Below are 15,686 nucleotides of genomic sequence, written 5' to 3' on the forward strand. Positions count from 1 at the left end.
CGATCACATCAATTACTTATTTTGTACCTGCCTTGAACACTTTTTTATCTTTTTCATTTTACTCAGTTTTTGAGTATTTAGAAACTGTCTTTCGGTCCTTTTCCTAGACGAAGAGAAGGTAAATGCGTGGCCTAAGTGTCCTCTATTTGCTTTCTCCTATTTTCGTCATCTCTATGTGATTATATATTGTAAAATCCGGAGATATGGGATGCAGCCAGAAAGCAGTTTATTAACGAAAAGTCTTAGATTTAAAATATTGTTTATTATATTTTTATTTCAATTATTCTAATTGTTTAAAAAGTAGTAAACTTTGTATCTGGGGCTTTTCGTTGTTTTCCTCGTAATACGAGAGATGTCGCTAGATTGCGTCTCAAAAGGTGGGTTCATTGCATCGCGATGGTTTGCCTTAAAAGAGGCAGAATGTTTATATTCCCTTCAGAGTTGTGACTGCATAAACTTCACTGATGATGCATAAGGATGCAGAAATAGTTGCTATATGGAGATGGTAGTCCAACTCTGAATCAAATATATTATTTATTTATTTATTAACGGGATAAACCCAATACATACATAATACAATAAAGCAGAGCTTTTGTCATAATAATGAAAATATAAAATTTAGATACATGTAAAACTACAACTATAAAACACAAACATAAAAAATAAAAAAGAATATAAATTATTTGTAAATGATGAAAACAACTGAATTAACTATAACAGTTAAATCTATTTAATTTTTTAAATTCAAAATTCAAGACGCCCGAGTTCTTGTTTAATAGAGGAAACTGAAGAACCAAACAGATCTATTACATGACTAAACTTGTTTCCATACAGGGCCAATCTACTAATTGGTGCATATTGACCATAATTTGTAGCATGTCGTTGTTCCTTGAATATTTGTGGATTTCGTGTCAATCTAGCAAGTATATTAAAGTATACAAGACTTATCAATTCTTCGGAGTTAATAACAACAGAGATAATTTTGCGAAGACAACAAATATCCAACATGACTCTTCTGCGTTCAAGAGTTTGTAAATTTAATCTCTTTAATATATTTTCATAAGTATAATTTCTAACTGTTAAACCCATCTTAAAAGCTGCGAAACGTAAAAATTTGTTTTGAACCTTTTCAATATTTAGGATTTGATATGCATAACTAGGTAACCAGATAATAGAACCATATTCAATAATTGATCTCACGATACTGCAATATAAGATTTTTATTGTGTGAATTGACAAATCTTTTGATGAACGCAATACAAAACCCAACATCTTAAATGCTTTCGAAACAGTATGGTCAATGTGAGAGTAAAATGTTAATTTACAATCAAATATTATACCCAAATCCCGAATTTCGTTCACACGTGTGACAGGAGTATTATTAATAAAATATTGATGGTGAATAGGCGAATGGGATCTAGCAAAAGTTATTAAAAAGCATTTATTAATATTAAGTTATATTAATATAAAATATAAACAAAACCTGCCTTGAACCCTTTTTTATCTTTTTCATTTTACTCAGTTTTTGAGTATTTAGAAACTGTCTTTCGGTCCTTTTCCTAGACGAAGAGAAGGTAAATGCGTGGCCTAAGTGTCCTCTATTTGCTTTCTCCTATTTTCGTCGTCTCTACGTGATTATATATTGTAAAATCCGGAGATATGGGATGCAGCCAGAAAGCAGTTTATTAACGAAAAGTCTTAGATTTAAAATATTGTTTATTATATTTTTATTTCAATTATTCTAATTGTTTAAAAAGTAGTAAACTTTGTATCTGGGGCTTTTCGTTGTTTTCCTCGTAATACGAGAGATGTCGCTAGATTGCGTCTCAAAAGGTGGGTTCATTGCATCGCGATGGTTTGCCTTAAAAGAGGCAGAATGTTTGTATTCCCTTCAGAGTTGTGACTGCATAAACTTCACTGATGATGCATAAGGATGCTGAAATAGTTGCTATATGGAGATGGTAGTCCAACTCTGAATCGAATATAAACAAAACCTGCCTTGAACCCTTTTTTTATCTTTTTCATTTTACTCAGTTTTTGAGTATTTAGAAACTGTCTTTCGGTCCTTTTCCTAGACGAAGAGAAGGTAAATGCGTGGCCTAAGTGTCCTCTATTTGCTTTCTCCTATTTTCGTCGTCTCTACGTGATTATATATTGTAAAATCCGGAGATATGGGATGCAGCCAGAAAGCAGTTTATTAACGAAAAGTCTTAGATTTAAAATATTGTTTATTATATTTTTATTTCAATTATTCTAATTGTTTAAAAAGTAGTAAACTTTGTATCTGGGGCTTTTCGTTGTTTTCCTCGTAATACGAGAGATGTCGCTAGATTGCATCTCAAAAGGTGGGTTCATTGCATCGCGATGGTTTGCCTTAAAAGAGGCAGAATGTTTATATTCCCTTCAGAGTTGTGACTGCATAAACTTCACTGATGATGCATAAGGATGCTGAAATAGTTGCTATATGGAGATGGTAGTCCAACTCTGAATCGAATATAAACAAAACCTGCCTTGAACCCTTTTTTATCTTTTTCATTTTACTCAGTTTTTGAGTATTTAGAAACTGTCTTTCGGTCCTTTTCCTAGACGAAGAGAAGGTAAATGCGTGGCCTAAGTGTCCTCTATTTGCTTTCTCCTATTTTCGTCATCTCTATGTGATTATATATTGTAAAATCCGGAGATATGGGATGCAGCCAGAAAGCAGTTTATTAACGAAAAGTCTTAGATTTAAAATATTGTTTATTATATTTTTATTTCAATTATTCTAATTGTTTAAAAAGTAGTAAACTTTGTATCTGGGGCTTTTCGTTGTTTTCCTCGTAATACGAGAGATGTCGCTAGATTGCGTCTCAAAAGGTGGGTTCATTGCATCGCGATGGTTTGCCTTAAAAGAGGCAGAATGTTTGTATTCCCTTCAGAGTTGTGACTGCATAAACTTCACTGATGATGCATAAGGATGCTGAAATAGTTGCTATATGGAGATGGTAGTCCAACTCTGAATCGAATATAAACAAAACCTGCCTTGAACCCTTTTTTATCTTTTTCATTTTACTCAGTTTTTGAGTATTTAGAAACTGTCTTTCGGTCCTTTTCCTAGACGAAGAGAAGGTAAATGCGTGGCCTAAGTGTCCTCTATTTGCTTTCTCCTATTTTCGTCGTCTCTACGTGATTATATATTGTAAAATCCGGAGATATGGGATGCAGCCAGAAAGCAGTTTATTAACGAAAAGTCTTAGATTTAAAATATTGTTTATTATATTTTTATTTCAATTATTCTAATTGTTTAAAAAGTAGTAAACTTTGTATCTGGGGCTTTTCGTTGTTTTCCTCGTAATACGAGAGATGTCGCTAGATTGCATCTCAAAAGGTGGGTTCATTGCATCGCGATGGTTTGCCTTAAAAGAGGCAGAATGTTTATATTCCCTTCAGAGTTGTGACTGCATAAACTTCACTGATGATGCATAAGGATGCTGAAATAGTTGCTATATGGAGATGGTAGTCCAACTCTGAATCGAATATAAACAAAACCTGCCTTGAACCCTTTTTTATCTTTTTCATTTTACTCAGTTTTTGAGTATTTAGAAACTGTCTTTCGGTCCTTTTCCTAGACGAAGAGAAGGTAAATGCGTGGCCTAAGTGTCCTCTATTTGCTTTCTCCTATTTTCGTCGTCTCTATGTGATTATATATTGTAAAATCCGGAGATATGGGATGCAGCCAGAAAGCAGTTTATTAACGAAAAGTCTTAGATTTAAAATATTGTTTATTATATTTTTATTTCAATTATTCTAATTGTTTAAAAAGTAGTAAACTTTGTATCTGGGGCTTTTCGTTGTTTTCCTCGTAATACGAGAGATGTCGCTAGATTGCATCTCAAAAGGTGGGTTCATTGCATCGCGATGGTTTGCCTTAAAAGAGGCAGAATGTTTGTATTCCCTTCAGAGTTGTGACTGCATAAACTTCACTGATGATGCATAAGGATGCTGAAATAGTTGCTATATGGAGATGGTAGTCCAACTCTGAATTGAATATAAACAAAACCTGCCTTGAACCCTTTTTTATCTTTTTCATTTTACTCAGTTTTTGAGTACTTAGAAACTGTCTTTCGGTCCTTTTCCTAGACGAAGAGAAGGTAAATGCGTGGCCTAAGTGTCCTCTATTTGCTTTCTCCTATTTTCGTCATCTCTACGTGATTATATATTGTAAAATCCGGAGATATGGGATGCAGCCAGAAAGCAGTTTATTAACGAAAAGTCTTAGATTTAAAATATTGTTTATTATATTTTTATTTCAATTATTCTAATTGTTTAAAAAGTAGTAAACTTTGTATCTGGGGCTTTTCGTTGTTTTCCTCGTAATACGAGAGATGTCGCTAGATTGCATCTCAAAAGGTGGGTTCATTGCATCGCGATGGTTTGCCTTAAAAGAGGCAGAATGTTTATATTCCCTTCAGAGTTGTGACTGCATAAACTTCACTGATGATGCATAAGGATGCTGAAATAGTTGCTATATGGAGATGGTAGTCCAACTCTGAATCGAATATAAACAAAACCTGCCCTGAACCCTTTTTTATCTTTTTCATTTTACTCAGTTTTTGAGTATTTAGAAACTGTCTTTCGGTCCTTTTCCTAGACGAAGAGAAGGTAAATGCGTGGCCTAAGTGTCCTCTATTTGCTTTCTCCTATTTTCGTCGTCTCTATGTGATTATATATTGTAAAATCCGGAGATATGGGATGCAGCCAGAAAGCAGTTTATTAACGAAAAGTCTTAGATTTAAAATATTGTTTATTATATTTTTATTTCAATTATTCTAATTGTTTAAAAAGTAGTAAACTTTGTATCTGGGGCTTTTCGTTGTTTTCCTCGTAATACGAGAGATGTCGCTAGATTGCGTCTCAAAAGGTGGGTTCATTGCATCGCGATGGTTTGCCTTAAAAGAGGCAGAATGTTTATATTCCCTTCAGAGTTGTGTCTGCATAAACTTCACTGATGATGCATAAGGATGCTGAAATAGTTGCTATATGGAGATGGTAGTCCAACTCTGAATTGAATATAAACAAAACCTGCCTTGAACCCCTTTTTTATACTTATTTTGTATTTGCTGTCTTTTTCTATAAATAACAAACGTTTGTTATAGAAAAAGATAGCAAATACAAAATAAGTGATTGACGTGATCGTTCATGGGTATTCTTTCATTTTTCCGACTGTAATATGATGGTGTAAGACAGTGGTTAAATCTCATTCTGCATAGTTTTCTTGTCATATCCTTTGTCGACTCCATTTTAGAAAACCAAGGTTTATCTGTTATGTAGTTTCTGATTGATGGTTTTATGTATTTATGTTCTCATCAATATACCTTTCTTTCCATTCTTTCTTAAGCTCTTTGAATAAATCTGATTCAATATCTCTAGACGTACAAGGATAATGTGTTATACTCCTTGTGTCACCGCGTTTTTAGCCAAGTCATCTACAATTTCATTTCCAGTTATTTCCACAGTGGCTTTTAATCCATGTTAACTTAACAGACTTTCCTTGTTGCTGAAGTTCTTTAATTGTATTTATTATATAATATAATTCAATGTAATTCACTTTTGATGTAGGATTTATGGCACTAATTTTACTTAAAGAACTTTTACTGTCACTATAAATTATAAACTTTGAATGATTTATATTAGATAAATATTTTAGTGCTTCCATTATCGCTATTAATTCAGCTGTGTACATACTCATGATAGAATTTAGTTTAAACATTTTACTGTTTTTATTACTGCTATCCCAATAGGCACACCCCACACCTTCAATATTTTTGGATACATATGTATATAGCATACAACAATCTTTGAACATTTGTGAACTGTGGGAGATAAACATTAATTTTTGTTAGATAGAGGCAAATTGCTACAGTCCCTTAAAAAATATACCCGAACTTGTTCCATAGTATTAAAGTCAATGTTATAATTTGGGTTTGTCATATTTATAAAGTTGTTTATCATATATATTGTCATTTTTGAATATAAATCTACTATATTTAGAGTTTTCTTTTTTATCCAGTATTTTTCTGTTAAGTCTGCTAAAAACAGTTGATGTATTTTGGAAATTAAACTTGCCTTTTTTCATACAATCTAACTAAAAGGATGATGCCAAGTTTTTTTCGTCTTATATCCATTGGCATTTCACAGCATTCAACTTGTAGAGTATTTATCGGTGTACTTCTTAGGGCTCCTATACACAGTCTAAGGCATTTATTAATGATTTTGTCTATTTTATTTAAATGACACTGTGATGCGTCACTGTATAATATTGATCCGTAGTCAAATATAGCTCTTATATTATTTTTAAATAACAACAAAGAAATGAAAAGTACTTAACAATTGTTTTGAAAATTTGCATGGGCATTTTTTACAAAAAAAAAGCATACGTAAAACAATTTTCATAAAAAAATATTGAAAATTAAACGATTTATGCGCCATTTACTGGCACCGTGAAAATAAAATCATAGCTCCACTGCTGCAGTGATTGGACCTAATAGAGATCCTGAAACATAAAATTTCAAAGTGATTATTGAAATATACGTTATTTCACAATCAACTAGGATTTTTGAAAAAATATTAAAATTTGGAAAAATGACGAAGTGTTGAACAAAATTTTTTTAATTAGCTGAAATATTTTCAGTTTAAAAAACCGCCAAATTGGCATTTTTTATCCGATCAAAAAACCCCTAGTTGATGGTATAGAAAATAGCATGTATTTCAATAATAACTTTGAAACTGTATGTTTCATGATCTCTATTAGTCCTAATCACTACAGCAGTGGAGCTATGTTTATATTTTCACGATGCCAGTAGATGGCGCATAAATCGTTTAGTTTTCAATATTTTTTAAAAAAATTGTTTTACATGTATTTCTTTTTATAGTAAATGCTCATGCAAATTTTCAAAACAATTGGTACAGTACTTTTTATTTTAGAAATTCCCAAAAAAGTATATGAATTTCGTACTTTTACACTAGGATAGCCCCTTATAACTTTTATAACTTTAACACAATGACATCTATAAACGTTAAATACAGCTGATCGATTATTTGTCAACTTTCTATGTTAATATTCAGTTTCTATACATTTTCTGACGTTAGAAACGTCAGTAAACATAAAAATAAACATTGTAACAAGTGAAGGGTCCAGGACTGTAATAGCTCAATGCTTCTATGTATCTAGTAGGGTGGCTGTTACTGTATACAGAAATGGCAGAAAACTTTCTGCTAGATTTAGTGCTACACAAAAAGGAAATTATTAATATTGAATCTAATTGTTTACTATAATTTTGCTTATTTAGTTAATTTGTAATTTCAGACTGAAGATGGTAGAAAACCAATGTTAGCCTTTATAGAAAAACCTTCGAAAAAGCTCTACCCCGAATATTATGAAGTAATAGCTGAACCTATAGATTTTCTAGAGATAGAGTCTAAAATAAAATCGGAACAATACGCCGGCGTGTCGGATCTTGTCAATGACTTCAAATTAATGTTCAGCAATTGTAGGCAGTTCAACGAAGAGAATTCGCCGATATACGATGACGCGAATGATTTGGAGAAGTACCTGTTGAAAAAAGTAGCTCAGTTCAAACCAGTGCATGTGACGCCGGAGAAACCTAAACGAGAGAGGATAGTTTTAAAGCCGTAAGTACAAGTATAGTTTTCTTTTACGCAAAGCATGATACTAAACTTACGTGGCATAGAAATCGGCCCACTTAAAAATTTGGTCATTTTTAATGTCTCATATTTCCTAAACCTGTTGGCTGATTTAAGTGATTTTAAAACCTTTTTATATACTTGGCTTGGTTGGTGTCACGGACTCCGCAAATTTTGTAATCAATTTTAAAAATAGTTCTAGGCTACCTAGACACTTGAAATTTTCAGGATAGCTTAGAACTAGCTAACAATGCAATAGTTTACTGCTATTATACAGGGCGATTAATAATTAGTGGGGTGAAGCTCCGTAGATCCGTTATAGTAATGTATAGCGATAAAACTTAATAACAAAAATTGTAGCGAACTTTGAGCTTCACATTACAAAATTAGTTAGAATGTTACAGTGTGTTCGATAACATAGTGGCAGACCAAACTTATGTTTTTTTTTTAAATAGAATACCCTGTATTTTATTTTATATTCGAAATCTTCGTAACTTTTCGATTGCAAAAATATAAAGGTTTGGTATGTTATACGGGGTATTTACAAAGTTATAACCAATTTTATATGAAAATCGTAACAAGTTTAACTACCTGTATAAATAAAAGCAAGCACAAGCTCAATGGTTTATTGACGTCATATTTTTTATTTATTGTCAAAATTTTCGAAAATGGTTGTTTTGCTAATTGTCTTTATATTGAATACAGGGTGAGTCAAAACGCAAGTACATTATTTTCTCAGTACATACTTTTAAATAGAACACCCTGTATTTTATATCATTATCGAAAAGTACCATTACCATACTATAATTTTTGTATAACATTCCATATGTGTAAATTTATTAGTTTTCGAGATAATATCATTTTTCAGAGCAAAATTATTAATAATTAGGGGTCTAAATCTTTCCAAATTTTAAGTAAGCCATGACTGAATAATTGTCTAAAACTTACAATTTGCGATTACTGATTATCAATCTGTAATCAAAGTTGGCTACAATTTTTGTTATTAACTTTTATTACTATCTATTACTTATAACGGATCTACAAAGCTTTACCCCACTGACCAATCACACTGTATGGATAAATCGATTTTTTTTTTAATTTCAAACTATTTTAAAAATGTGACTAATGCAATGATATTTTAAAGTACGTTAATAAATCGATATCTACAAATTGATTGTGCCTCAGTGGCATTAGACTGCAGATCGAGAGGTCCCCAGTTGGAACCGGCTGTTGCGTATCTTTTTTAAATTGTTTTAATAAATAAGTAGGTTATATACTTAATTAAGTTTATATACTTAAAATTATATATACCATTTTAAACAACCGTGGTATTATAAAAAATATACTATTATACTAGTGTAATTTTTGGAATCATAATTATAAATAACAGTTAATACACCTACTAAAAAAATTATATTTTAAAAGTTTATTATTCTTTCCAAACATATTGTGTCCTATATGTACAATAACAAAACCGTGATATTATAAAAAGTACTTTTTTATTAAAGTGTAATTTTTGGAATTTTAAGCATGTTATCGTTAAATCGTTTATCGTTAAATTATTTTATATTTTTGCCTATAAATAAAAAAAAAGGGTTTAATGCCCGATTTCACCAACGATATCTAAACAGTTGCCTTATTAAGTAATTCTTATCGATAGGAACTTCCTAAGTCAATACTTACGAACAATAGCGTTTCACAACTAAAAGAACTGCTTATCTAGGAAATTCTTTCCTAGGTATTAATTCGGGTACGTTTGAACTATTTTTGATAAATAAAAAGAAGAATAAAATGACATTACCTTACTTTTTCGATTATTTCTCATTATTGTTTGTTTGCCAAGTTGGTTTCAGTTTTGTACTGTTATAGTTATTTTATTTAGTAGTTAGTTATTTGTGAATTAGGTTTGTTAAGTTTTGTATGTTATTTGTATATGTACAGCGAAATTGAGGAAAAGAAAAGAGTTGTAAATTTCACAATGTCGAAAAATTAAAGTTAGTTGAATTGTCGTTAATGAAATAATTTTAAAATAAATATGTTGAAAATTGGTTCTTTTATTATTAATTTTTAATGACACACTTTTAGTGATATCATGAATGGGTTTTTGAAACACAACACTAGTTTGTTAGGTAGTAGGTAGACTACAAATTTTGTCAATAGACCTTGAAAAAAACTTTCTATATTTTCCAACACATATTATATTATTAATATAAAAGAAAATACAAAATTACAACTAATATACCTAATATTACAGAATAACAGAAAATTAAGGTAAGAAGCAAATTATTGACAAACGTCACAAGTACGTTAGACAAAATTGTAAAAATATAACCTGACTGTCAACGATAAGTAATACCTAAAGTTTAGGGAGATCGAAAACCGTATCCTACCGTAAGGTAATGCTTAAGCGGTTCAGGCAATTCTTGTCGTATGGTGAAATCCGTTTTAGAGTTAGGAAATACCCAAACCCACTTAGGTAATTCTTAAATATTTAGGTATCGTTGATGAAATCGGGAATAAGTATTATAAAAAAGTTCTTTTTTATAAAAGTGTAATTATTTTGAACATGTTATAGCCTGATTCTTTAAAAATACCACTGGAATAATATTGTTGCTAAACAGGTAAATTTTCAGTGTATACCAGGTGTACAAGTCAAACTGTATTTTTTTCTCAAAGCTCGCATCACCCTGTGGAATATTCTAGCATTTATAAAATACTGAAATTACAACCCAACGATAGCCTCAGGTTTTCTTAACATTATGTTTTTTGAGTCATTCGTTTATGTTGGGTAATAAAAAAGTTAGGTACTATAACAACCAGACATGCTCTTCATCAATACACGGTGTTTTTAAATAAGTGCGACAAACTTTAAGGGGTAATTCTGCATGAAAAAATAATGAAAGTTGGCTTTATAAACGTATGTCCGCAAATGTTTCGTTTCCGAGATCGGGATGTCGAAATTTTTCTTACAAACTGACGATTTATTTATTGCTTTAAAACCAGTTGAGATATGCAAATGGCATTTGGTAGGTTTTAAGAGATAGTTATTGGGGATTTTTTTTATATGAAATTAAGAATTTTATATTCACCATTAGCGTGCATACGGGTAATATGATCGGTCATATTACACGTATGCGCGAATAATGAATATTAATTTCTTAATTGTATGTCAAAAAATGTGCAATAACTACGTCTTAAAACCCACCAAATTTCATTGGCATCTCAACCGGTTTTAAAGCAATAAAATAAATCGTCAGTTTGTAAGAAAAAATTCAACTGTCATTATTTTTTCATGCAGAATTATCCCTTAAGAGGCTACAGTAGCGATCAACAGGTAGTAACAAACGCGTTCCAAGATTGCGGCTCTAATTTTGAATATTTTGGCGAGATATTTGGCACACTAATTCGTAATATAATAAAGAATGGCGGTACAGAGCCCAATTTTAGAGATATGTTAGTACGTGGAAATTACTTTATAACTAAATAAATATTGAAAAAAGGAGCCTGTACCGCCATTAAGAAGAGAAAAAAACGAATTTTCTTCAAATAAACTTTTTTATCCCATGCCTAGATTTTGTGTAATCTTGGAACTACTAAAATTTTTTGTTTCTAACAAGAAATCGAACATATTATAACTAAATAACTAATTAGGCAACATAGAGAAATTATCGCTGTCATTTTGACAAACCTGCGTCAGATTTTCTCTAATCTGTTCTGTCATCTTTATCGATATCTGTTCAGTGCAGTAATGTGTTAATTTAAGGTGATACAGTAGCGATCAACAGCTAGCCAAAACGCGTTCCAAGATTGCGGCTGTAATTTTGAATATTTATCGAGATATTTGGCAGACGTATTTGTAATATAATAAAGAATGGCGGTACAGAGCCCAATTTGAAAAATATATTAATATGTGGAAATTACTCTGTAATTAAATACAATATTAAAAAAACGAGCCTGTACCGCCATTAAGAAGAACAAAAAAAAATACATTTTCTTCAAATAAACTTTTTTATCCGATGCCTAGATTTTGTGTCATTTTGGAACTACATACTAATGAAATAAAAAATTTTAGTAGTTCCAAAATGACACAAAATCTAGGTATCGGATAAAAAAATTTATTTGAAGAAAGTGTATTTTTTTGTTCTTCTTAATGGCGGTACAGGCTCGTTTTTTAATATTGTATTTAATTACAGAGTAATTTCCACATATTAATATATTTTTCAAATTGGGCTCTGTACCGCCATTCTTTATTATATTACGAACACGTGTGCCAAATATCTCGAAAAAATATTCAAAATTACAGCCGCAATCTTGGAACGCGTTTTCGCTACCTGTTGATAGCTACTGGTTCCTCTTAAGTATTCGTTATTCTTGTTTCGTAGGAAAGTAGTGTTTATTGATAGGTAATATATTATATATTTGTTGTTGTATAAGTTGTTGGCCTCTTTGAAAGAATAGATTGTTGTTAATTGTGAGTTTTAGTTGTATGTAGGTAGGTAAGTATATTTTACGTAAAAACATTTCGAATTCTAATGCGAGTAGAGGATTTTTTATTCTAAAAATATTATCAATAGTTGACCAAAATGGAAAAAGTAAATCAAACGAAAAACAATGTAAGACCTTCCAAGAAAAAGTCCAATAAAAACCGTGGGAAAATTATGCGAAAATCGAAATTTGTTTCGCTTCACAACAAAAAATGATTATTTATTATTAGATATTTCATGCAAATACCTTTCTAAATACCTATCTTAACATAAAATTTTCACCCATTTTGGTTTATTTTTTATAAATATCTATTTATTAATAATAAAATCGTTTTCTATTACTTCCATTTAGCGCGACTACGATATTGTCAAAATATTAATCTTAGATAATGTCAAGGATTACCACTGTTGCCAAAGTTTATGATACTATCTCCCGAAGTTATATTTTGTTGCCACCTGTTGATCGCTACTGTTTACTCTTAAAGTTTCTCGCACTTACATATGTAGACATACCGTGCATTGATGAAGAACATGTGTAGTTGTTAAAGAACCTAACTTTTTTATTATCCAACATAAACGAATGATTCAAAAAACAGAATGTTAAGAAAACCTGAGGCTATAGTTGGGTTTTAATTTCAGTATTTTATAAATGCTAGAATATTCCACAGGATGATGCGAACTTTGAGAAAAAAACACAGTTTGATTGGTACAACCGGTATACAATGAAAATTTACCTGTTAAGCAACAATATTATTACAGTGGTATTGTTAAAGAATCAGGCTAAACATGTTCAAAAAATCACTTAAATCGGCCATCGGTTTAGGAAATATGAGACATCAAAAATGACCAAATATTTAATTGAGCCGATTTCTATGCACGTAAGTTTATATCCAAATTCTACATGAACACATTAAAATAAATTGGGAAAGGTATAGTTGTTGTACAGGTAGTTTTTACAATACAAGGAAATGGTTTGTTCCTAATCTTTCGTCTAAAATAGGGAACTTACACATTTTTTTAAAGTTATACTTCTTTCGGCGCCTTAGGGGGTAAATGTATATGTGCGCGAATTCATCAAAATTCTTGGTGCCAAGCGCAGATGAAACGTTATATGTTTGCTCTGATTGGGTATTACAGTGACATCTCAAACATTGTTCAATATGGCGGCTATGGTAAACAAATGTTTATTAGTTTTTATTATTGTGAGGACAGAGACAAAAGTAAGTTTATAATTGTAGTGACTTTTTAAATAGTTTTTAGAAGTAGCAGGTACTTAATTGCAAATGTTTTAGTATTGCAATAAAAATTACATACCTATTTGGAAAATCTAAAATGTACCTAGTAGGTACCTAATGCTTCGGTTTACATAATTTGATTACCAACAAAATTTCTACCAATCTTCATATTGTTTTCTTACTCTATGTTTTGTTGTATTTTAATTCCACAAAAATCAAACTAATTTCATTAAATTCAGACAATAAGCAACCGTCAAAAAGTTGTGTGTCTTCCCACATCACCGGTGTGTCTGAATGGGTGAATGTTCACGTGCCTTGATTTTAAACCTAGTAACACTAATATACACGGGTTTTATCCCCAAGACAAATTTTTATTTTTTTTTATACATTCTATGATAAGTATTTTTGATAGTTTTTTTTTTCAAAAAATTTAGTTAAAATTTTTGCCAATTGTTCAGAAATCATTTCTTTGTGGCATTTTTCAATGTGTTTGTGTGTGTTTTATTTTTTTATTTTTTTTTTAATTTCTGGTATTGTTTTAATAAAAATTTTTGGAAAGTAGTAAGTATTAAAGTTAGTTTAATATTTAAATAAAATATAAATAAACTGTTTAAAGTATATTGATTTCGTTGAAACCATATAATGTAAGTATAACTTCTTACGTGCGTACAAAGTACACACACATTCTTTTTTTATTACATAATAATGTTGTTTTGTTTAAAAATGAGATTTCCAAAATTTCACGCCTCGAAAACTCATAATTAATAACTTGGAACTACAAATTTAAAATCTTTATGGATTTAAACCATTTCAAACGAACCAAGAAGCGCGCGAACACTTGTGACCTCACATCATTATATTTTATAATGACATTTATCGTATGTCATTGTAATATTATATATGTCTTAACAAAAACACTCAAATATTATCTCACAATAAAACACTGAAAAACGTTTGTTTTCTATACTTCCACAAAATTTATTACAACGATGTTATTACTACAGCTGTTTCGGCAAAGTGCCTTTCTCAAGTGATCACTTGAGAAAGGCACTTTGCCGAAACAGCTGTAGTAATAACATAGTTGTAATAAATTTTGGAAGTATAGAAAACAAACGTTTTTCAGTGTTTTATTGTGAGATAAAATGAACTTCCATCAAGTAACGGTCGAATCCATCAATTACTCAAATATTAGTCAGAAACAGCAACTATACTTAATTCGCTCAGCCGAAATTTATTTTGACACATTCGGAATAGGAAACATACAGCACAAAAATTCCTACCTCACAGTATTAACTGCTCAAATCAACTTAATCATTCATTAAAAAAATAATTATTGGAAAATTGTGGGAGTGTCAAATATAGTCAAATTTTAGTCAGAAACAGCAACTATACTGAATTCGCTCAGCCGAAATTTATTTTGACACATTCGGAATAGGAAAGATACAGCACAAAAATTCCTACCTCACAGTATTAACTGCTCAAATCAACTTAATCATTCATTAAAAAAATAATTATTGGAAAATTGTGGGAGTGTATACTAAACCCAAAAAATTTTGTGGAATTTATTTCTACAAAATATTTTTATTTTGAACAGTAAATCATTTTCTCATTTGTTATCAATACATTATAATGGTGTAAATAAATAATTATTGATTGGCGTAAGGTTTATGTTATTTATGTCTGCTTACTATTAACCCCTTAATGTACCTACACATTAATTTTGAAGTTTCGGTCAAAAAATGATCGAATTTTTTAAAAGTGAAAATGGTATGTTTGTGTATAATTAAATTGAAAAAAAGTATTTTCATTGGCGTAGCACCTTTACTTTACCTGGGGATGAGGCGGTTAATAATAGTATATTGTACAAGTGAGAAAAAAGACGTATTTCTCGCGAGCGCAGAAGTTTGTTGGCACGAACCGAGGCACGAGGCGAGGGCCGCAAATCAAGTGAGGGAGAAATGTCATTTTCTCATGTTTTGTACACCGTACTTTTTCTATGGATGCAGTTTTGTCAAGGGTTCAAACTTCAAAATTAAATAATTTAGGTGCTTTTAGGTATATTACATGCATATATTGAAATAAAATACATACATGTAGGTATTTAATATTCTTAAAATTTATATACCTTATTTTTTAAAATTATACATAACTAACAGTTATTTTTGAACAGTTTTTAAAGGTAATTCCTGGTAAGTTTAACACATTTATTTGGCAACATTAATTGTGTTGTATTGTGCACGTTACCATGGAAACGGCGATCATAGTATGGAAGACCGTAGGAGAA

The 15,686-nt window shown here is 30.7% G+C and overlaps 1 protein-coding gene across 5 annotated transcripts in view; it reads left to right on the forward strand.

The window, feature by feature from the left end:
• Positions 1 to 15,686, forward strand: part of LOC114341323 (protein polybromo-1) — a gene marked incomplete at its 3' end in the record, with an annotated part of 193,079 nt that overhangs the window by 77,138 nt on the left and 100,255 nt on the right. For all 5 annotated transcript variants that reach the window (XM_050657981.1, XM_050657977.1, XM_050657978.1 and 2 more), the window contains 1 exon segment: positions 7,346 to 7,671. In XM_050657981.1, the coding sequence (XP_050513938.1) occupies positions 7,346 to 7,671 (326 nt within the window).

Source organism: Diabrotica virgifera, chromosome 8 (genome assembly GCF_917563875.1).
Source record: "Diabrotica virgifera virgifera chromosome 8, PGI_DIABVI_V3a".
Classification (NCBI taxonomy): Eukaryota; Metazoa; Arthropoda; class Insecta; order Coleoptera; family Chrysomelidae; genus Diabrotica; species Diabrotica virgifera.